The 23,180-nt window shown below is 36.3% G+C and overlaps 2 protein-coding genes, 1 long non-coding RNA gene and 9 other non-coding genes across 13 annotated transcripts; all 12 read right to left on the minus strand.

Moving 5' to 3' along the window:
• Positions 1 to 79: 79 nt before the first annotated feature.
• LOC137075186 (uncharacterized) lies at positions 80 to 3,707 on the minus strand. The gene is made up of 13 exons (XR_010905003.1): positions 3,637 to 3,707; positions 3,260 to 3,328; positions 3,033 to 3,080; positions 2,783 to 2,830; positions 2,543 to 2,586; positions 2,319 to 2,370; positions 2,104 to 2,130; positions 1,860 to 1,877; positions 1,563 to 1,624; positions 1,349 to 1,391; positions 1,139 to 1,182; positions 436 to 665; positions 80 to 267 (listed from the first exon to the last, which is right to left on the minus strand). It is a non-coding gene; the product is annotated as an uncharacterized lncRNA (long non-coding RNA).
• On the minus strand, positions 336 to 403 carry LOC137088959 (small nucleolar RNA SNORD31). Its single transcript, XR_010907614.1, has one exon. It is a non-coding gene; the product is annotated as a small nucleolar RNA SNORD31 (small nucleolar RNA).
• LOC137088969 (small nucleolar RNA SNORD31) lies at positions 523 to 595 on the minus strand. Its single transcript, XR_010907617.1, has one exon. It is a non-coding gene; the product is annotated as a small nucleolar RNA SNORD31 (small nucleolar RNA).
• Positions 733 to 803, minus strand: LOC137088955 (small nucleolar RNA SNORD31). The gene has a single exon (XR_010907613.1). It is a non-coding gene; the product is annotated as a small nucleolar RNA SNORD31 (small nucleolar RNA).
• Positions 1,246 to 1,317, minus strand: LOC137088961 (small nucleolar RNA SNORD31). The gene has a single exon (XR_010907616.1). It is a non-coding gene; the product is annotated as a small nucleolar RNA SNORD31 (small nucleolar RNA).
• On the minus strand, positions 1,450 to 1,518 carry LOC137088949 (small nucleolar RNA SNORD31). The gene has a single exon (XR_010907612.1). It is a non-coding gene; the product is annotated as a small nucleolar RNA SNORD31 (small nucleolar RNA).
• On the minus strand, positions 1,689 to 1,815 carry LOC137088974 (small nucleolar RNA SNORD22). The gene has a single exon (XR_010907620.1). It is a non-coding gene; the product is annotated as a small nucleolar RNA SNORD22 (small nucleolar RNA).
• Positions 2,203 to 2,272, minus strand: LOC137088943 (small nucleolar RNA SNORD30). Its single transcript, XR_010907611.1, has one exon. It is a non-coding gene; the product is annotated as a small nucleolar RNA SNORD30 (small nucleolar RNA).
• LOC137088932 (small nucleolar RNA SNORD29) lies at positions 2,441 to 2,505 on the minus strand. Its single transcript, XR_010907609.1, has one exon. It is a non-coding gene; the product is annotated as a small nucleolar RNA SNORD29 (small nucleolar RNA).
• Positions 3,519 to 3,589, minus strand: LOC137088938 (small nucleolar RNA SNORD27). Its single transcript, XR_010907610.1, has one exon. It is a non-coding gene; the product is annotated as a small nucleolar RNA SNORD27 (small nucleolar RNA).
• A 3,430-nt stretch (positions 3,708 to 7,137) lies between the features above and the next one.
• On the minus strand, positions 7,138 to 12,207 carry sb:cb1058 (uncharacterized protein LOC394209 homolog). 2 transcript variants are annotated; one of them, XM_067451587.1, is made up of 3 exons: positions 12,067 to 12,207; positions 10,360 to 10,998; positions 7,138 to 7,747 (listed from the first exon to the last, which is right to left on the minus strand). In XM_067451587.1, the coding sequence occupies exons 2-3, from the start codon at positions 10,963 to 10,965 to the stop codon at positions 7,595 to 7,597; spliced, it is 759 nt and encodes a 252-aa protein (XP_067307688.1). In that variant the 5' UTR covers positions 10,966 to 10,998; positions 12,067 to 12,207; the 3' UTR covers positions 7,138 to 7,594. The 2 variants fall into 2 exon arrangements, with proteins under 2 accessions (XP_067307688.1, XP_067307695.1); XM_067451594.1 differs by lacking the exon at positions 12,067 to 12,207 and adding an exon at positions 11,132 to 11,363.
• A 3,298-nt stretch (positions 12,208 to 15,505) lies between these two features.
• On the minus strand, positions 15,506 to 22,257 carry b3gat3 (beta-1,3-glucuronyltransferase 3 (glucuronosyltransferase I)). Its single transcript, XM_067443476.1, has 5 exons — positions 22,077 to 22,257; positions 21,833 to 21,989; positions 19,193 to 19,547; positions 17,777 to 18,067; positions 15,506 to 15,704 (listed from the first exon to the last, which is right to left on the minus strand). Exons 1-5 carry the CDS (start codon positions 22,162 to 22,164, stop codon positions 15,606 to 15,608), a joined length of 990 nt encoding a protein of 329 aa, XP_067299577.1. The 5' UTR covers positions 22,165 to 22,257; the 3' UTR covers positions 15,506 to 15,605.
• Between the last annotated feature and the right edge of the window lie 923 nt (positions 22,258 to 23,180).

A 23,180-nucleotide genomic window follows, 5' to 3' on the forward strand; every position in this document is an offset into this window, starting at 1 on the left:
TCAAATTGTACTGCAAAGTGATACCCTTCTAGTTCTCTGAAAATAATTTTATCCAGTGTAAAAGATGAATGAGTTCTAATTCAGCAAATCCATTTATTTAGTAAACCACTTAATACATGTTAAGTTTTTACTTTTCAGTAGAGTACAAAGTGTTTATAATGGTCAGTCTTGAACATGTCAGTCACTTCAAATTTCACCAGATGTAGAGTACAGGAATAAGGAGGCAACAAATCATGGTAGCATCCAGCTCAACATCTCCCCAGTGACCTAAAGAGGGCAAAAAGGGGATGTCAGACAAAGATAAGCATCCTATATCAGTACCTTTGAAAGAATTTCATTTATCAGTGTTATCAATCAGTCATGTCACATCAGACTGGGGCGATAAGCAGTCATCATTTAAAATAAAAATATAACTCAACCAATGCAAGTACAAACCGTTTAAGGTCAAAACATCAGCATCATGACATCTTGCGCAACCTGAAAGGACAGTAACAATTAAAACAAGGAAAGATTAAGAGAAAGTATGGATCAGAGGGGTTTACCAATCTATCATGACTTTTCAGCCTGGGGCGGTAACCAGCTCATCACATCCATACCAAGATACAAATTTGTCTTATGTACCTGAACATAGGACAAAATCCTTGAACAGCCACTCATGGAACCACCTGAGAAAAAAAGACAGACATGCTTGAAATAGTGTCACAAGAACACATTTAAAGTGAAACTAAATTAAGGAGGTCAGAGGGGTACCATTCAGTCAGATACATCAGACTGGGGCGGTATATCATCTCATCACACCTACTAGTTCACATACTAGGGAAGTGAGGAAGTCTTCCAACCAGTTAAGCAACATGCGACTTAATACTGGCATCACTAATTATTTCTAAACCAAAAGTAACATGCACATGGCCACACAGAGTGGAGCAAAGAGTGTGGTTTCAGTCAAGTCTTATAAAAGTTAAGCTTTCATAGAAATGGACTGAAAACAGTGCAGCCATGCACATTAAGCTCAACATTAGACATTGCTTAAAGCAGCATCAACTAGAATGAGGGATTAAAATGACCGTGAAAGCATGGTGTTTGCTTATGATTAGGTTAAGTGCTCACAAGAGAATAAATTCAATATGCATTTAGATACCTGTACACAGGAGAATATCCTTAATCAGCCAGTCATGGAACCACCTGAGGGAGAGAAGACTATTTAAAATTATGTTCACAAACACAAATTTAAAGTGAACCCAGTTACTGAGGTCAGAGGGGTACCATTCAGTCATTAAACATCAGACTGGGGCGGTATATCAGCTCATCACACCTACTAGTAATTCAAGTCAATATTCATTTTAGGTACCTGTAAATGCAGGACAACATTGATCAGCCAGGTATGGAACCACCTGAAAAAGAAAGACTTCCGTGAAATTCATTGTCAAGTACACCTTTAAAGTGAACCGGAAGAGGTCAGAGGGGTACCATTCAGTCAGATAAATCAGACTGGGGCGGTATATCAGCTCATCATACCTACTAGTTCACAAGCAATTAAAGTTTTTAAAACAAAAAGCACATACCAACTTCAGTTTGAAATGGGTACAGAACTTCCAGGGGTACAGAGATAATGGTCACTGCAGTCCTGCATAGAAACAAACATTAGTTGACACACAAAAGGAAAAGTGTTCATCTAAACTAAAACTAGTCCTTCTCAGACTGTTGGTAACCCCAACAGATTATCCCCTTATTGCCAAGGTAACACCAGTGGGTTCACCTTTTCAGGTTCTGGTATTGACGCAAGGCGTAAGACGCTTGCAAGTTACATCATTAAAGGACAACAGGTTTGCCATTTTACATATTTACTATTGAAATCTTACCTGTTTGGATGGCTTCACCTATTAGCGGAAAAGAAAAAAGAAAAAAAGAGAAAAACTTCAGAAGGGCAAGGTACACAAGTGTAGACACACATGCTTTGTCTGTAACATCAGTACAAGTTAATTTATCAGCAGGGCTTCAGACGAACGAGACTGCAAAATCATCATAGGTTACAGAGAATTGAGCAAGTTATCAAAAAAAAAAGGGATAATTTGTAAAGCGATTTGATATAGCAAAGAGTCTTACCCGGCGAGACTGCTTTAGGTGCACAACCTTTCAGGAGCAAAAACAAACCTGGGTGTCATTTGATGCATAAACCACTCAATAGAGACAATACATGTAGAGTAACATCAGTAATAAGAGTTATCAACAGGGTTTCAGACGAACGAGATTCCAAAAGTAAATCATCATTAGTTACAGAGGTACTGATTGTTAATACACCTGGAATTAAGTTACCTTACCTACGAAAACCAAAGGACTCAACCCACTAGGTCATGGACCAGCACAATAGTCCTGAAGAGGAAACAAGAGGGGGTGATTGTCTGACACAGTCACACAAAATTAGAATGATAACAGTCCAGCAATCTCTCAGTTGTTCATTACTTTTCACATAGAATCAAAGTGAGCTAAGTATCTTCATCACAGAGATTGCACAAAATACTACAGAAAATAAAATATAAATTACCTTGGAAAGATGTCAGTCCTTGGTGAAAGGTCATCGTGCAGACACTACATAGAAACAAAGGTTGAGATCTTTAAAACTTAAACGAATAAACAAATCCCATCATGTTTAACATGGTCTGATCAGGGCTTTGGTGACTAATGAATGCCATGGAGCAATAATGCCGTCCATACATTAACGGTATAAACCGTTCATCATCTCAGGCTATGTAAAAAATAAAAATGAACTTCACAGAAAGCTTACCTGAACATTATGATCATACCACAGCCACGAGGACAAAAGTGTGACCACCTAGACAGATAACAGGCACTTTAAGCACAGAATGTATCATCTATAGTTCAAAAAGCAGCATTTAAGTCATATGGTCTGATCAGACTTTGGTGACTAGAATGCCATATGACACAGGTCGTCCAGTTACGTTGTAAAAATTTAATCATGTCAGACTAATGTAGAATTAAAGTTACTGGATTTTTTTTTTTGAAAGACCACTTACCAATATAGCAGCTATAGACAATGCACTTGTAGTTCATGTGCAGGCCACCTTAAAAAGAATACAGTTTTTAAATTAAAGATGCAATAGGGAAGTGATGAAGTCAGTCAAGTAACCCACAAATGTCAGAAAAAGGTATGCATCACTGGAATTCAGATATATGCTTGTCTTTGAAAATCATCAACCAAGAGTGGTTAAAAAAAAACAAAGAAACAATAAAAAAAAATTACCTTGAATTTAACAGGCCTGTCTCTCAGCAGACTGCAAAATGCTTTACAAAGAGCCCATCTTCAAGAATACTAAAAACAAAACAAACTTGGCAATGTGAGATATATAATGCTACTCAGTTTAGGACAGTTCTGTCAAAGCAATCCTGGAAGAGAAAGTGCAAGTCACACACTGGCTCCCTAAATTCAGCACAAAGACCAGTTACTACTTCGTTTTAGTATAAAAATAATCAAGGAATTAAACTGAGCTAAAAATATCCACATTATCAGAATAAAAAAGGCAAACATCACTGGAATTCAGACATATGCTTGTCTTTGAAATCATCATGTAAATCATTAGTCACAAAAAAAAAAAAAGAAATAAGGAAATTAAAATTTACCTTGAATTTAACAGGCCTCTGCCTTAATCCCGTAGACTGATTAGAAACTGCAAAAACAATTGATGCTTTATTACAACAGACTGCAGTCAGATACTAAAACTTGCAAAAGCAACACTTGGCATTGTGACAGATAGATGGCCAATGCTACTCAGCTTAGAGCAGATACAGCAAAATAAAAAAATTCAGGAAGAGAGAATTCAAAAGCCATCACAGTAGCACTGATGCCTAAATTCATGCATTCAGCACAATGACGGCAAGCTACTATGGCATGACATTAGACAAAAAAAACAAGTCTAATAGCATTGCAGACAGTCAGCCCATGTAAGCTCGAAGGTACTTGCACTAAAGATCTTTATTTTAAGTATGTATACAATTATAACAATACGCAAATGTGATCACAGATTTCACTTTTAACTTTATTCCTTAAATCACGAGCTAAAACTTAATCTAAACAGAACAATGCAAATATACTGTCCACTCATAAGAAAGTCTCCTTCACGTGAGATTTTAATGCTATTCGTTCAAATGATAACATGGCCAGAATAGGTGAAGTTACACTTAAAGAAAAGCGCCTAACGTTAATGTTACAGAACCTACCTTCACACGAGCCCGGGGACTTACTGCTTGTCGTGGTCATAGCTGCAAAAGATTAAAAAAAAAAAAAAACTGAGTCGAGACCACACGTGCGTCCATATGAAACGTCTAAGATTTAATACACATTGATGTAGAGTCGTGGCAATCTCTCTTCAGATAAATAAATAAGTGCAATCACAGTGTTTCAGTACAGGTCTGTGAAATTATCATCATTGAGAGATCTCGCCAAAGCCGAAAAAAGTACAACAATAGTAAATATGTTATAATTCTGAGCTAGTTTCATGTAAACTTTGATAATAATAGTAAAACTTCAAATAATTTGAATAAGTGAGGCAGGATGGTTTCAGATACACTTCAGAGACGCATGGCGAGTAAACGGCAAACACCGTGCAGTTGCCTACATAAGGCCTCAACACAGAAATAAACTCTTAAATGCATACCAACAAAGAAAATGGGATTACTTTAACTTAGGTCCTCTATAAAAAAAAACGACAATTTTAAAAATCTACAAAGCCTGCAAATCTGTTAACATAAAACAGTGAAATCCTTACCTACGAACAAGCTGCACCAAAATGGACGATGAGAAGGGCTCGTCGCTTTTTATTCTTGTCACATTCACAATCCACGCCCATCTTAAAGCAACAACCAATAAAGTTACTGGATTATATTAAAAGCGCCAGTATGAATTTATGGTCAGTAGGCTTATACATGTTGCTTGTGCATTAAATTTAAACCGATTGAAACCAATGGATAAACTGTAATTGCACAAACTGTAATTACACAAACTGTAGATTAATCTTTTTTTTTTTAATTCTAGTGCATTTTTGTGCCCGTAATACACATTCTAAATAACAAAATAATAAATCCAGCACACTGAGAGGCAAAACAATCTACTAATTTGAATGTATACTGGTATACAAATATCACATATAAGCTGTGTCTCATTTCAGAAGGCTGCGTCCTCCAGAGGTCGCATTCGAAGGGTGCATACGTCATAAGGCCGTCTCATTTCTAAAAAGTGAGTAAGACTCTTCAAATGCGACCTTCGAATTCGTCTTTCTTTCACGGGATTTCAGAGTGTGCATGACATGGTGCATGAGGTGTATCCTTCACGGCTAGAAATAACCCACAATTCTTTGCGTCTCCGTTAACAACCGTCATCTTTTTTTTTTTATATGAAAAAAACGGCACCCCCGCCAGATATACATGTGAGCGTATGTGTGGTGTTTAAATTAAGTAGTTCAAGCTTTTTTTGTTGGTTTTTTTAAGCTCTATTACCTCAAACAGATAGTTGTGGTAAACAGGATTACAACTGTTTAGGGCATTTTAAACGTTTAGAACAGTGCATTGCTGTCAAGACAAGAAACATTTCATAGTCATTTTCAAGTTATAAATAATTTTCATTCATATAACTGGCGTGAGAGCGCAACGTGGCTGAACTTGTTGGCATAGCAACGTGATACTTCCTGCCTGTGTGTCCTACGAAGGTACGAAGGACGTCTCGTTTGAGTCTGATTGAGGACACTCCGTATACTGCATCCTACACAGGACGTGTCCTCCGGAGGACGCAGCCTTCGAAATTTAACGAAATGAGACACAGCTATAGTTATAACACTACTGCATTTTTTGCAGGATGATTTGTAAAGTATATAAAAATCATAAATCGTTTGTTCAAGCTTCACATTTTCCACTAGATGGCATCATATCTGCACCGATATATCATAGAGTGATAAGATGGATCTAATTTTGTCTCTGGGAAATAATGATAAATGCCATAGTATTATGTTGAACATCATGTTGACTCATTTTGTGGACACATGGTATTTGAATTGTGGAGTAACAGTTATAGTTTTTTTTTTTTTTTTTTTTTGAAGTAAAAAGATGACCCTAGGGGTAAGATGACCAAAAAAACAGGCACAGAAGGCCTGAAGTGGCAGGATGTTACTAGTTGCTATCATTATTTTGTATTTATTTATTTGTAATTAATGGGGTTATTATTTAGTATCTCAATTAATTAAATTACACATTACACATTACATTTCACGTTATTAAAACCTATAGGTTAGTTCAGTGAAATTTGCATTCATATGTTGCTATTACGACATATCTTCAGTTAAAATATATAGGCAATTAAATACGTAAATATTCATATGCCTAAATAAGTCACAGAATAATTTTACCTCTTTTACTGATTCTGCTTTGTCTGTCATTGGTTCTTATCCCAGTAAGATGGCCTCTTTGAACAATTTTGCATTTTGTTCTATAACAACTAAATTAGCAAATGTTTCTATTTCTGATAGCATTACACATTGGCTGATGCATCCTTATCCTGCATCTAAATATGTTAGCATTTTAAAGTAAATGCAAATTGTTCTTACGGGCATCTTCATCCATGTTACCCTGCAATAGACTCAGAAATGGCAGTATGTATGCATAGTATTCTCATTTTCTATATGCATCGAATACCCATATAACCTACTCCATTAATCAAAAAGTCCAGTATTAAATAGAGCACACTGCATGGGATATAGTAGGCCTATCCCACAATGCAATGCATCTGATTTGACCTTCAATTTCTAGTGTGATAAATTAACCCACAATGTTTAAAATTTCTTTCTTGACTCTTTTGTTATAGAACAGGATAATATTACTATTTTCAAAGCAATACACAGATTGAGGTGTTTTCCCATTTACTTGTTTTTTATTTTTATTTTCTATGAGCATTGAATTTGATGCTTCACAATGCAGATAAAACAAGACATAATCCAAAAAAAAAACATTTTTTTTTCACTTATTTGACATTGGGAAACTGGGGTTCTGTAGGTAAGATACAGAAGATAAATAAGTCTACAGAACACAAAATCCATCTATTAGCTCAGTTATTTATAGACTTCACTGCCAGTGATGTAGTACTTATGACCACTTTATTGTATTTTTTATCATTGAGCTCCCAGATTAGTATTTAAGAGTCAACCCTATAGCCTTGAAGAATACTTTTTCAGGGCCAAAGTACAGAAACTCTACTTCTGTTCACAGCTCAAAAACATTATTACATCCACACACAAAAACACTTTCCATGTAGGGTAATTAATAGCATAGGCATCATGTTTCCTCACAAGGGAACAAAGATCAGTACGCCTCATTAGTTAGTGCTGTGATAACATTCATACACTGATAAAAAGTTCAAATATTGACCTCTCATGTCAGGTTACATAATGATCAGTTTAAAACAAGATCAGCAGCTATCAGTTTTATGCGACAAACAGCAATGCATATTGAATAAAGTGATATTTGAGCACATTTGATTCAGCTAATAAATGAAATTATCAACTTGTAAATATAAACAGGTCACTCTGTTCAACGGTTATCTGTATTCTGCTAAAACATGATTCCTGTTGAATTTAGTTTTGTCTAATGGTGTAGATGAAGAAGAGGTTGATGATATAGGTGTCAGTGTCACACTGTACAGATTGGCAACGAAAGTCTCCCATCCTCGGCGAAAAGCTCTGTCCATGGCCTAAAAGAGAAATAATAATAAACTAAATAAGTCAATTTATCACAGGAAGCAATATCCTTTATATGAACATTGCTATTAGAAGTTTGTTCACGGCAGGGTCATTGCTCTGAAAGAATGTGCCTTTATTTGCCTAAGGACATGGAATATAAGTGAAGTGGAAGGGTAGTTTAGTAATTTGCAAACATTCCTCCAAACAAGGTCACCTTCCATATGACTGAAGACAGTTTAGAGTTGTCCCTGTATTGCTTTCTTCTTTCCTCTGACCAAGTGCGAATAGAAAACTAACAGTGACAACAGATAGATCAATAAACGGACTAATAAAACAAGTGGGTGCTCAGCTAGGGTGGAGAAAACAGAGACAAACCTGCTATATTGTCATTTACATTTACATTTAATCATTTAGCAGACGCTTTTATCCAAAGCGACTTACAAAAAAGGGGAGAGTAATAGAAGCAACGAAACAGACAAGGCCAACAACCTGTAAGAGCTGTAAGAAATCTCAATTAATTAGCACAATACACAATACACAAAATATTATTATTATTATTATTATTTTATTATTATTATTATTTTTTTAGACATCTAGGGGAGACCGGGGGCAATTGTAACAGGGGGCAATTGTAACATCTCAAATTACACCAATCAGAAATGAGTCAGAATCATGAAACTCATTTTGCATATGCTCAGTGGAGATCCCTCTCTGCCTGCCAAAGGACAAGCTGCTGAGTGATACTTGGTAAAGTTTTTCTGCAAAGACTCATTTTTTAGGCGTGAAAGTGATTTTTCTCACCTACAGAATTTTCCTTATACTGTTAAAAAAATTAATGTCTATAAATTTAAATCTGTCTTGTATTCATGACCATTCTGTTTTCTAACATTTAATATATTTGTCAAACATTTGCTTTATTGTTTCTAGCTAGTAGGGTAGCTTGTCATGAGGTCGTACAGTCGGGGGCAATTGTAACACTGCGTTACAATTGCCCCCGACACCCATCAAAATAGTGTCCAGCTTAGTAAGGACATCAAAATAGACAACCCCCACCCCCGACCCCCCACCAATAATTTAAGAAAAGTGTATTTAGTTCAGTTTTTAAATATCTATGTCATACATCTCTAAATATTTTATTGCAGTATAGCAGACCAGTGGTTTATAGTCTTTGAGTGCCTCTCAATCTGGGGACTGGGGTTCAAATCCCACCAAGAGCAAATTTTAGTGCTTTCTAATTCTTCAATATCTATGCATTTAAATACTGCCATATACTACCCATTGGTGTAAGATCAACATATTTACTATTATTTTTGGCTTGTAATACAACCCTACCATGGAAATTCAATATAGAAAATAGATGATTGTTTTTTTTCTAATGTCGTAATAATAATGTGATAATGTGAAAAGTTTTTTCTGTTCAGTTTAATATTTATGTATAGCCTACAAATTAACTATACCCTATTAAACTATGCATACTGTGTTATCAATATATTTAGTGGCATAGTACAGAGCTTAAAGATTTTGCCTCTCAGTCTGGATCCATTTTACTGAGTAGGCCCTGTACACTCTTTGTTTACAGCATGCTGTTCAGACCAAGGAAAATAGTAAGGGAAGTGTCACTGTCCATATTCTAATTGATTTTAAATAGTTTAAATTATATCTATATTCTTTGAAGTTTATTGGGGTCCTTGGTATTTATACAAAGGTATTACATGTGTTGTTACAATTGCCCCCGCATGGTGTTACAATCGCCCCCGCATGTGGGGGCAGATGTAACATTTGACTGGTAATGTTTCAATCAGTATTGTGACTCTAACATTGCTTGTAAAACAATTTGGTGAATGTTAACAAGTAGAACATAGATACAAGTTACCAACATACATTTTTTATCCAAATATTTCAAAAGGTTTTTGAGCAATGAACACATGACCAAAATGTGTTACAATTGCCCCCGGTCTCCCCTACAACAAAAACTCACGTACGCAAAATGACGAACACTGGATATTGTAGCAAATATAAGCATTTTGAGGCATAACTCAACAGACTCTATTTCAGCACACTTCAGGAAAAAAAGGAACTTTACCCCAGATGCCTCTCTAAAACATTTTCCCTCTCCAAACCATATGGTTACAGAACTATGACCCTGCCTTAAATGACGAAAAATGCTATCCAATATTTGGCAAGCTGGGGCATATTAATAGCTATATATTGTATTAAACAACAGGCTAATAAACAAACAAACTCATGGAAACACATTTTTCTAATATCTATAAAATACTACTGAGCAAACGTTGTTATATGTACACCATCATTCACCACATAACTTTAAGTCTCACCTTGTTGTGATTCATAAGATGAACCGACTCATTAGAGTCATTTGTTCGATTTTTACTGGTCGCGCATGGTTTTATTCACTAAAATGAACCGTAGAAGTGTTGCGGCGCCGCTGAACAAGTAGCCTATTGCATGGCTTTTCGGGGTATTTTAGTACGAAATTCCGTCCGCATCGAATAATGAACGAGAACCGCTAACGAAACCGAACGTCATTCAGGACCGTTTCCGGTATTTACCATTCTTAGCAAGTTTCCAAAAAACTAGGCTACTAAAGAGCTCTAAATCTTACCTTGCGATAATTCTTGAGAGTGTTCCTCTTTACGATTTCCATTGCCTCTCCATTCAATTTGCCTTCTGTCGTCTTCTCTTTTCTCGTGTCTTCCATTTCCCCTTCTCCTTTCTTCCCTGATATTAGAATCTGGTCGTCATGTTCCCTCTCAGAGAAATGGACCATTGTTGGTTCTGGTTCTCTGCTGTTTTCCAGGGTTTGGGTTGGTGGTGTCACCTCTGGGTTTAGATCTACAGAGGTGGATTTGTTGGTTTCATTACTCTGTTGTTTGTCTGAGGTAAATTTGTCATATTTTGCCTTTCTGGAGCTCATCCTGCTCCAGCGGCGACTTAGTCTGCTGGGCTTTCTCTTCAGTAAAGTGGTCCCATCATCATCTATCAAATCAACCACATGGTCATCCTCTTCTATCCAGTCTGGAACTGTCCCATTGTCTTGGCTGCTCCCATTCAAGGCTCCCATCTGCTCCTCTCTGGGTGTGGGTTCTCCCTCCATCTGTACATCATCTCCAAACATCTCATCCAAGCGCCCATAGAATCCATTAGCCTTGTCCAGGAAAGGAGGAGAACGAGGGGCCTTGTTTTTTTTGGAGCTCTTGCCGATAGTCATGGTCTTTAGAGATGGTAATCCAGTCTTTGCAATCTAAAGAGGAAGGAAGGAAGAAGAAAACATGTGACTTTGACGTGTAATGGTGGCATCTGTTGAAAATGTTGGGAAGAGATCAGACATATTTGTCATGGACAAATTACAGAAAATTGTTCCACACCATCCTTACATAATCAAACCAAAGAAGAAGAGGAAGAAGGGCAGAAGGCTTCCTCGAGGCTACTGTCAAAGTCTACATGGACTCAGGTTTATCTTTCCCCTCCGTCCCACAATAATGTGTTTATCAGTCATGTCATCATAGGCACACTGTTCAAAGTTCATTCTGTGTGTATACAGCATATCAGTAAGTTTCTATTTAGGGACAGTGTGTCTCCTAAACAGGCAGACTACCCTCTGCTTTTTATGACTTTTTGATAAGATGAGATCCAGTCTCATTGACTTTGACTCCAGTTGGTTGTGCTGGAACTGCAGCTGGTGCCAAGACAGATGACTGTGACTCACTATCACTCATAAATATGTCATACTGCACAGAGAGTCATTATTACATGTTTTTAATATATTTTTCATACAGGGACTAAGAGATAAAGAGCGATTATTCACTAAATATTTGACCATAAACATTTTAGTAAAGCCTTTAACTTACATAGCTATATGGTATGTCAAAAATGGGAAATGTACACAATTTTCCAGATATAATGATACTTAATATATAAACCTATTTTAATTTACATTTTAAGTTACAGACTTCAGCTCTTTGGAAATGGTGCTATTTTGTCATATTCTCAATGCTGGTCTAAAGGCATCTTATTTACATATAATTGAAGCTGTTTTCACTGGTTAACAATGCCCAAGTTTATTTAATTTGGTATTATGAATGATAGTTTACACAAATAAAAAGAAGAAAAAGCTTTTATACATACACCTTTTAGCTACTTATGTGTAAACTATCACTTAGCCTTTCCCAAGCTCAATGTTGCTTCATAATGCACTTAAAACAATACATTTCAAGAAAAAGAACATGCATAAACACATAAAATGACAGAAAAAAAACTGATTAATAACAATAAACATAACACACAAGAGGTTGAAGTTTGAGCGACTTACCTGCTGGCTGTGTTCGCGTGACTCTTCTCTCACTCGCTCTCTGTGTTCTGGGCCCAGCTCACCTTAGTCTGACACACACAATCGTCACACTGTCTGAACCTGTCGTCATTCAAGCAGATTAATTCCTCACTCGCTCTCGCTCTCTCGGTTTCTGTTTCATTTAATTAACTAAAGTAGGGAAGCAGCCTACAAAAACTACAAAGTTGTAAGTATCATTCAACTCAGACCAAAATACACCAAGAGTATAAAACTTTTACTGCGTAAGTTGTAAAGTTGAAAGTGTTGCTAACAACCATTTTCAGAGGAACTGACTCACCTGAGCAGGACTCTTAAATGTGTTTTGGGGATTATTCATTGGGTGGGAATTTGATGCACGGTCAGGGATTTTAATTTTCAAAAGGAATACTAATCCACTAAACTCTCACTGTACAGAACACACACTCATAACTCACCAAATGTTCTTGCTTATATCCCCTCAAAATTATGTTGAAATAAATAAACAGGGTAAAATAGGGCCATGGGAGCTCAAAATACAAAAGTGACAGTGATAGAGTTGGAAAGAGAATGAATATATGCCTGGAAACATTAGGTGTGGCATTTAGGACTAAGTGACTGCTACAGGGTAATATTTAAGAAAGTGCATGCAGACGTGGGTATTCACATGTAATTGTACGTCGGAGCAATGTCTAAATATCTGTTTTTGGATCTCAAAATAGTTTAAACAACAGTAGTCGTTCAAAGAACCATCTATCCTTGTGCTTCCAGACAGAAAACTGAAAAAAGAGTTAATGTCATTGCAATGCCCAGTGGCAGAAACAGCTGTTTAACAGATGTGATTACCCTTGCGTGCTTGGTTAAGAGGGCACAGGATGATGTAGTACTGTTGAATCATTGTAAAGAGGGAGTTTACTGACTGCTTTTTCAATCCTTTTGGTTTCTGGGGCTCACATGGAAACATATTCATAGATAAAGCTGTTAAAAGACTGACCGCCAAATCATAAACAAGGTTTGGATGAATTGGTCTGTTCAAATTAGAAGTCCTGTATGCTATTCAAAAACATCTTCAGAAAAATCTTCTCTTGTTTACAGCGAGAGTCATGACATAACAGGTGGTGTTTTGAACATCAAGCTAACATGTGATGTGTCAAGGGGGCCTTGACATCAGGGTTGTTCACCATTCAGCAATGAATTGAGAAGGCCAGAATTAAATTGCAAAATTTGAACCACAGTAGCAAAGTGAATGAAGTGAAATTTGATTTTAAATGGAGGTAGATTTAAAAATCAAAACAAAGACAAACTTTGAATGATTGCTTGACAAAGCCTTGTTTAAAGGTTAGATCGATGGATTCTAGCCATTACAATAGAGCTCATCAGTGCCCATCTACTTTTTCCAGCTGTATTTCCTATTACTGTTTTCCCATAAGGAGTTAAAACAAGGTCTTCATTAAAGAGTTATAAGCCATGAACCAAACGATCTACAAGGTGAAACATAACATTATGAATGTTGATTAAAGGGGTAAGCCATTTTAATACATACATTGACAGGAAGGTAGGACATTGTATCATTACATTCTAATTCAGACGAATATTTTAAGGTCCTACGCCTCTTACAGACTATATATATATATATATATATATATATATATATATATATATATATATATATATATATATATATATATATATATATATATATACATTTAGACCACTTAAAGGGATAGTTCACCAAAAAAATGAAAATTACCCCATGATTTACTATGTTTATATTGCATTCTTCTTTTAGATGAATACAATCAGTTATATTAAAAGTGTCCTGGCTAACCCAAGCTTTATAATGGCAGTAAATTATATCCCCCAAAAAGTGCATCCATCCATCATAAAAGTAATCCCTACGGCCCTGGGTAGTTAATAAAGGCCTTCTGAAGTGAATCGATGGGTTTGTGGAAGAAAAAATATCCATAATTTAAAACTTAAAGTTTTAAATATGGATAATTTTTTTTCCACAAACCCATTCTTTAACCCCCCAGGGCTGTATGGGTTACTTTTATAATGGATGGATGGGGGCTTTTTGGGGGCTGTCATTCACTGCCATTAGAAAGTTTGGAGGAGCTTTTTATTATAACTCATTGTATTTGTCTAAAAAAAGAATGCCATATACACCTAGGAAGGCTTGAAGGTGAGTAAATCATGGGGACATTTTTATTTTTGACTTTCAGTATAACAAAAATTCTTTCTGGAACAAATCACCTACCCTGCTTTTAAGCTTAAAAGTATTTTGAAAAAAATATTGCAAAATGTGCATAAATACACATATTCATGCATTCGCTGTGCTTCATGGGAGTTGGTGTGCGCATGATTGTTGCGATTCTTTGATAGGTGGAGATTTCTTTGCAGTAAAGTTTTTCACCAGGAATTCTACTGTTAAACATGAAAATTTAAAATAACATTCATGAAATAATGCAGGCTGGTTGCTTCAACAAAAGGATATGCAATTGATTAACAACCTTGTAGCTTAGAAAACAGTTTTTAATAGTTTATAAGTTATAGTTTAAAATCAATTCGCCAATGCAGGAAACGAAAGGGACCCAACTGTTGCACTATATTCAACTTCCTGTGAGGTGATCAACTCATGAATCGGAAGAGAGCCACTACTTTTAATTCAGAATTCTTGATTGACATATTTACATTCTTACATTCTTTACATTTGGATTCAGTGAAACAGGTAGACCTCTAAAGGAGAAAACATTTCCAACACATGGAATGACAAACAGTCCAGAAACTGAATTTATCTTCTACATTTTGCTATCTACATTTTTACATCGCCACCAATATGATGATGTGCATAAGAACTCAAAATGTCCTGACATTCTGTAAATGTTTTCACTATTTGTTGTATCACAGGGTCAAGTGACATTATCTGTACTTTACACCATGTCACCTGAAGCTTCACCAGTGCCACGTACACTACATGCCACAGGATTCAAGATAATCACACCATTATGATTCAAAAGAGACTAATAATGGCATAAATATACATTGTATCTGACCTATTTATATCCTCCAACTATCAGTGAAGAAAGAAATGTCTTTAAATCAAGACATAAGACAAGTACGCCTAGAGTGAGAGAGAGACATGGACAGCATAGACATAATGCATTCACATTATAATAAATATATTCCAAGCAAACCTTACGCTTTACACAATTATGTTTCTAATCTATAAATACAAGCTCATTTTAATGATTGATACTATACTGTATGTACAATTCCCTTTAAATATTGTTCAAGTGAACAGGTGATAAGGATGGTTTATGGGGTGCATGATGATGTATAGCAATCCATTTCCTTTTAAGCAGCAGGTTTCGTTTTGTCTTTTTTACCTTTATACCTGCACTCATCACCTCCTGTCTTTGGTGTGCGGCACAGAAATCACTCTTAGGTTCATTACAAATTACATCTTGCCATTTAAATAAGAGAATCTGTTTGGCACAATGGAAGTGTGTTTGGTGAAGTTCAGGCATGTTCTGAGGAGGTGGTGTTCACACCTCCACATCCGGATCTGAACCCAACCCTTGCTTCTGCAAAGCGTCTTCCCTCTTCATCTTTGGCTTCTCAGTTCGGGTGTGCCACACCAGCACCTGAGCAAGAGGAAAGTCATTTCAATAGTAAATAAAGAAATACTTGACCCAAAAAAAGCTTAATTTACTCATCCACATGCCATTCCAAAAAGGGTTAGGCAAAATTATGGATTTAAGAATCTGCTCACTTAATTCATAACTTGGAATTTAAATGAAATCCTCGACACAAGACTTGGAATTAGTGTAAATCAGGTCATGTGAAGCAGGTCATGGAATTCTGAAATGTAACTGTAATTTAAAAAGAATTCTTAAAGGAACTGTATGTAAGAAATGTATTTCAATTAATCATAAAATGGCCCTGATATGTCACTAGACATTGATATAAATATTGTAAATTAACATGATTTCTTACTGACAACAGTAGTCCGGCCAGGATATTGTCATTTACAAGTTGTTGTTGCAGCCCTCAACTGATGTTGATGTTGACATTTTGTGTTTTGGCCTGAAATGGTTAGTTCACCCAAAAATGAAATTGATGTCATTAATGACTCATCCTAATGTCATTACACACCCATAAGACCTCCATTCATCTTCAGAACACAGTTTAAGATATTTTATATTTAAGTCCCAGAGCATATGCAGTCTATGCCCACTTTATTGTCCATGTCCAGAAAGCTAATAAAATAATAATAATCAAAGTAGTCCATATGTGACATCAGTTGGTTGATTAGAATCCCTTGAAGCATCGAAAATACATTTTGGTCCAAATATTCAAACGGTTAATGAATCAGTGAATCGATCAATGATTCGGGTCACCAATGTCTCGTGATTTCAGCAGTTTGGCCCAACATTGGCGACCCAAATCTTTGATCGATTCACTGATTCATTAACCATTTAATTCTTTTTGGAGGAACACGGAAGAAAAGACAATGCTGAATAAAGTCATAGTTTTTGATATTTTTAGACCAAAATGTATTTTCGATGCTTCAAGAGATTCTATCTAACCAACTGATGTCACATATGGACTACTTTGATTGTTCTCATTTTATTAGCTTTCTGGAGATGGCCAGTACAGTGTGCATAGACTGCATATGCTCTGGGACTAAAATATAAAATATCTTAAACTGTGTTCTGAAGATGAACGGAGGTCTTACGGGTGTGGAACGACATTAGGGTGAGTCATTAATGACATCAATTTCATTTTTGGGTGAACTAACCCTTGAAGCTCCACCCTCCACCTATCTACCAATCACAAAGTCAGTAGTGTTTGGGCATCCGGGTTGCCAGCTCTGCTCTAGTTACCACAGCTGCAGCTACAAACATTCCTGCTGGATCCTGCAGCCTATCTGGCAACCTCGTGTCAGGGGGGAGAGGTGGTCATTTGAAAGTGATTGCATTACCAATTCTGGCCACAATCTTACATACACTTCCTTTAATTTTTCTAAATGCACAAACCTGATTCCAACCAATAAAAGTGGATAAAATCTTATTAGGTTCTTGCAAAACACATGATTGGTTGTGATGTGGTAAGCAGTATTGTTATAGTTAAATATATTAAAACTATTTAAAAACATATCAAAAATCCAACTGTTGATCAAATCCACTGAGGTGACCGGCTCATGAATTAAAAAGGAGCCAATACTTATTTTTTTGGTTTATTTGAAATAAATCTGAAATAAAATACAATCTAAATATCAGATAAAAATGTAAACTACATGAAAATATAGAAATGTGGCCTTGGCAACTAACAGAAATAAAAATAAAAGTTGTTGAAGTGATAAAATGACAAAATAACAAAAATTCAAATTAAATTATACAAATGAAAGCAAATTCAAAATAATACTAAAATAAAATGTTATATACAAAACATGAACAGCTATGGCAAATAATTTCTTTGCATGGAAAAGTGCTACTCTGACATTCTTTTGCATTTATAAATAGAAAATAATACAGGGTCACGATGATATAATAAGAAACTCAATCTCTGTTCCTACATGAAAAAAGCAAACAATTTTATTTTAATTTGCAAACGTTTAAGAGTTAATAAAAAGAAACCTCATAAAATAAGCTCATGTTAATATGCAACAACGCTAGTTAATAACCAAACACTAGGTGCTGAATAAAGAATATACCTTGGAGCACAAGTCTGCTTTGGGTTCAAGGTCGTCCATAGTAACCATGTGTTGAAGGAAGCTACTTTCCAAGAAGCCCATCTGAGCATCGCCGTCAAACCGTGCTTCGGGATTGGTCATTACCAACCTCAGGGACACTGCAAAACCAGCCATGTCGATGGGGAAAGGCCGATTGGGGCGCCAGCCAGTGTGGAAACGCACAACCTTCCCATCCTCCACCACGGGCCGCTCAAACTTCATCCCGCCCACCAGACCCACAGGCCACACAGAGACACGGTATGTGTACCGCATCTGAGGATGATGGAAGGGAGAATGTGAATGGGGGAAAAAAGTATATGACAAAGACAAAGAAACAAATCAGGAGACCATATGTCCATAGAAAAAGACTATTTACAGACTCAATATGTTTTGTTTTGAAAAGGGTTGGTGTAATTAAGACAAAAGAAAACATTGTTACACCGTTTTACACCTGAAGCACAGCTCCATCTGGAGGTGTAACCAGAATTTCAGATGATCTCAAGTTCAGGTTTCATTGAAATTGTCAAAAACATGACAACATATGGAACAATATTTTACATCTGGAGAAGTTTTACATCTAAATCAATCAATAAAAACTTTATTAGTACCATTTTCTACATATTAAAATAATATAATAAATAAGAAATGTCATTACAATCTTTGCACATGGAAGTTCGGGAACTACTAGTGATAAAATAATTGTAGCTCTTTTTAATTAGGTAAAGGTAATTAATTTATTTAAATATTTGTAATAATTTTAATATTGTAAAGGAAATTGTTGTTGAAACAGTTTAGATTTTCCTACAAAACCTGAGAAACCTAAGTTCATTTAAGTGTGTATATTTGACCAAATATTTGACTGGTAGTAAAGACTATTCTTCAAAAGTTTGGGATCAGTAAGTTTTTTTTTTAAAGAAATTAATACTTTTATTCAGTACTATGGATGCATTAAATATACAAAAACAAAAGTTACAGTAAAGACTTGGTATAATACAAAATATTTATAGTAATGTAATTATATTGTAATATTGTAATTTTCTCAAAAATATTAAGCAGCACAACTTTTTTAATATCAATAATAATAAGAAATGTTTCTTGAGCAGCAAATCAGCATATTAGAATGATTTCTGAAAGATCATGTGACGTGAAGTCTGGAGTAATGATGCTGAACATTCAGCTTTGACATCACATGAGTAAATTACATTTTAAATGCAAAAATAGAAAACAGTCATTTTAAATTGTTGTAACATTTCACAATATATTCGAGTTTTTACTGTACTCTTTGATCAAATAAATGCAACCTTGCTGAGCTTAAGAGAGTTTCAAAAACATTGTAACAATGTTTCCGGCCCCAAACTATTTACCGGCAGTGTATATTTAACCATTAAAACACCTCACCTCTTCAAAAAGCTGCAGGCTGTATGTGTTGTCATCATCAGCAAAGTACACCACAGCCTCCTCGAGGGCAGCCGCTTCCTTTCCCTCAGCAGCAGCACCCATCTCTCTGAGCCAGCGTAGACCCTCGTTCCTCTGCTCAGCACCCCGAGGCTTCAGCCAGCTGGGATCGCCTTCCTGGAGCTTCCTGTCCTTGGGGGTCAGCTTGTGTAGATGGGTGTAGATCAAGCCAGAGGCAGCCAGGAAGTCTGTGACGAGCGGAGTGGGCTGAGGAGCGTCCTCCACCACGATCCAGTGGAGCTGAGGAACATGGAGCAAGGTGTGAGTCAAACGAGTCAGCTCAGCTTTCTGCACCAGTCTGGAGGGAGGACGAAAAGAGAGATGAAGAGAGACATTGATCAATTCTGCCACAAAACATCCAAAATTCATTAAACCTAATTCTGTAGATATTTCAATGTCTAAAGGGTCATTGAGAACGCATTTTTGCATTTAAAAACACGAGATGCAGGGAAGTGGAATGGAAAAACGCACAAAAGAGGCACTTTTAAAAAAATTGAACTTCTTTTAACTTAAGCACCACCTTTTCTAATATGCCATGTCATGCGCAAGACACTGAAAAAGACAAAAGATGCGAGTACAACATCCATCTTGCATGTTAACATAAAGAACCATGAAAAGTCAGTGCAGAGCGTGAGATGCAGTTGTCTGGCTATCACCAGACCATGCTCAATTTAAAATTGAACATTCGTCTGGAGAGTCTGCTTTGTATTTTCTACTGCACAAGACACCACTGCACCAATCAGACCACAAAAGGCGTGATCAACGGGCAACGACCCATCGTTTCTCTATCCGTCATCATGTTAAACCTGCCTAGTGGATAAGCCAGTCTGTGATTGGTTCCCGCAAAAGTGTAACAGAAGCAGTCGAAATTAATGTACAGGTTTCCAGACCGAATTGCTGGAACGTTCTAGAGACATGTTTTTTAACAGTTGAACTCATTTTAACTTGAGCACTACGTGTTTAGAATGCGTTTCACGAACGAGCTGTTGAAAAAGACATGACACAAGCGTAACACATCCTTCAAGCGCATGTTTACACAGAGATAAAATGGAAAAGCAGTGCAGCGGAATGCAAAAACATGTTCTGTGTGAGCGGCCTTTAAGAATGTTCACCATTCAAAATGTAACTGTACACCATATTTGCATACTACAAAGCTTAGAGCCTATTCACACAGAATGCATTGTTGCAGTGAAAAGTGTGAGCAGTAGAGCATGAACACTGACTCATTTCCATAATTGTCTCTTTTTAACAGTATGTTGTAAAAAATAAAAATAAATCGGTTCAAAACAATTCTTTACATCATGGCGTAACCATCATGTAGGTGACTTTGTTGTGCATTGGTATTTTAGAATGTCTCTGATGTGGCATTTTAAAGAGTTATGCCAAATTTACACAGCCAAAAGGTGGCATAGAAGTGCTTCTGAAGTGGCATTTTGGTGTCTTTCCACAGACTGTTTAATACCTCTCAGAGGTGGAACTAATGCATTTAAAGGAGTAGTTCACTTTAAAATGAAAATAACCCCATGATTTACTCACCCTCAAGACATCCTAGGTGTATATGAATATCTTCTTTCCGATGAACACAACTGGAGTTATATTAATAAATATCCTGAAGTTTCCAAGCTTTATAATGGAATTGAACGAGGCAGACGAGCTTGAAGCCCCAAAAAGTGCATCCATCCCTCATAAACATACTCCACACAGCTCCAGAGGGGTTAATAAAGGCCTTCTGAAGCAAATCAATGGGTTTGTGTACGAAAAATATCCATATTTAACATTTATAATGTTAAATATCTGGCTTTCGGTGGACCGCCTTCCATATTCAACTCACAAAAAAAGCGTAACTGATGGGACATATGATGTAGTGTAAGATTTTTGAACTGCGAGAGTTATTACACTTTCTTTGTAAGTTGAATACGGATGGCCGTTTGCTGGGAGCTATATATTTTACTTGATAAAGTCTTAAATATGGATATTTTTCTTACAAAAACCCAACGATTTGTCATTATAAAATTTGGAAACATCAGGATATTTTTTTATATAACTCTGACTGTGTTCATCAGAAAGAATAAAGTCATTTACACCTAGATTGTCTTGAGGGAGTGTAAATCATGGGGTAATTTTAATTTTTAAAGTGAACTAATCCTTTAAGGCAGTTTTATCTTTATGGCTGGTCTGTGCCTGCTCAAACATCTGTGTTAAGACAAAATCCATCATAAAAGCCAGAATTATGCCTCTGACCCACCTCAGTCCCCTATAAACATATGCAGTTAATATTGCTGTGTAAATGCTTTTTTTTTTTAGGTGTACCACCTATGAAGTGTAAATTTGACATTACACAGCAAAAGGTGAGGTGGGTCAGAGCAAAAATAATTTAGTCTGGCTTTTAACTGGCATTGTGGTTGCGTCTTTAATTACACTAAATAGACCAGCCTTAACTGTAAATAAGCCTTAACAATACCAACAACTTTAACACTTTTCTATTGATTCCTTGTCATTTTTTATATTTCCTTCAGTAAAACTGGTTGACATTATGAATGATACTCCTGCATTACTGTAATCTTGAAACAGCTGCCTATATACCTTGCATATGTGGGTGTTATCACATATATTTTGGGCACATCTGTCTTCTTCAGTTCTGATGTTTTTATGTGTTCCTGCAGCTTCTGCAGCTCCGTTCGCAGATGAGAGATCTGCTGATCTTTAGACAAGCCATGATCTCTACAGTCACAGCGCTGACCTGCAGAGCAGAAGCATTGTCATGGTTAACAATGAATGATTCAAGGATGAATGAACAAGGTAACAGTGACAGTGATACCAGTCTTACCCAACTGCATCAGCGCATAGATGAGTCCTAGCAGAGACACCATGAAGTACATGACAAACACAGTCTTCAGCTTCAGTCTCATCCTCATGATGACCCACTGCTGCAGAACTCAAGACTGATGGAGGGCGATGAAACCGGTGATCATGAAGACAACCCATGTGAATGCATCATAACAGCCACGACAACAGCTGTCGAAAAAAATTAAGATTGTTTTTCAGCTTTTCAAGGACTTCGCATACAGTAAAAATAAAACCAGATATCAATTTCAGTATATATGAATTTACGGTTACAACTAATGTATTTTAATATATTACAACCAATTGCGTGTATTAACTTAAAGTTGAGAAGAATAAATACTTTCCGGTCGCTTCATTTTGTGTCTTACAGACAGCGTTGTGCGTCTTTATAGACTCTACTGAAGTGCAGTATGCACACAGCGATCCCATTCATCCACTGCGCAGTACCAACAACTTCCGCTTTCAATGCGCAACACGGTCAATGATCTCCTGAAGCATGGAAATGAAACATAGTTCCGCCCTCTAACTTTTGGTCCAAGTCCGTTAAATAAATAATTTAACCCTCACTAATCAAGCAAGAAAGAAAGAAAGAAAGAAAGAAACTAGTATCAGAAATATCAGACTATTTTAGTCTATAATGACTATTAGTTTGGACTATTATGACAAATGTGAAAAATGTTAAAAGGTCACAGACAGGGTTTAGATTAAGCCAAGATTAGGCCTTAGTCCAGTTGGGGCATTTAAGTACCTTTTATAAATGTGATTTGGGAAAAAAATCTGCATCTTGAGACAAAACAATGGCACTGACATATTTTAAGATATATCAGTGCAAGTTACTTTCAGTTAAAACTGCTCAAACATGCATTTTAGCCTGGGACTAGCTCAAACCTCTGGGGATAGTGTATTTCATCATTTGTTTGTCCACCACCATGAATATACTCATTTTGAAATGCCATTGTAGTGATTAATAGATATCCAAGGAACTGACTTAGTTGATTACATTTATATTTAATAATAAAATACTTTTAAGCATTTGTTGCTTATTCCGGATGAAAAATCTCACATGCATTTTTTATGTCTTTCAGTA

Source organism: Pseudorasbora parva, chromosome 1 (assembly GCF_024679245.1).
Source record: "Pseudorasbora parva isolate DD20220531a chromosome 1, ASM2467924v1, whole genome shotgun sequence".
Taxonomy (NCBI): Eukaryota; Metazoa; Chordata; class Actinopteri; order Cypriniformes; family Gobionidae; genus Pseudorasbora; species Pseudorasbora parva.

Coding starts and splice junctions, on each gene's coding strand:
- sb:cb1058 (XM_067451587.1), bottom strand. CDS start 10,965: ATGACTATCGGCAAGAGCTCCAAAAAAAACAAGGCCCCTCGTTCTCCT. Junction 7,748..10,359: donor CTCTCAAGAATTATCGCAAG/GTAAGATTTAGA, acceptor TTTCTCTTTTAG/GCCATGGACAGAGCTTTTCG.
- b3gat3 (XM_067443476.1), bottom strand. CDS start 22,164: ATGAGGATGAGACTGAAGCTGAAGACTGTGTTTGTCATGTACTTCATG. Junction 21,990..22,076: donor CTATGCGCTGATGCAGTTGG/GTAAGACTGGTA, acceptor TCTGCTCTGCAG/GTCAGCGCTGTGACTGTAGA. Junction 19,548..21,832: donor ATAACACCCACATATGCAAG/GTATATAGGCAG, acceptor TCCTCCCTCCAG/ACTGGTGCAGAAAGCTGAGC.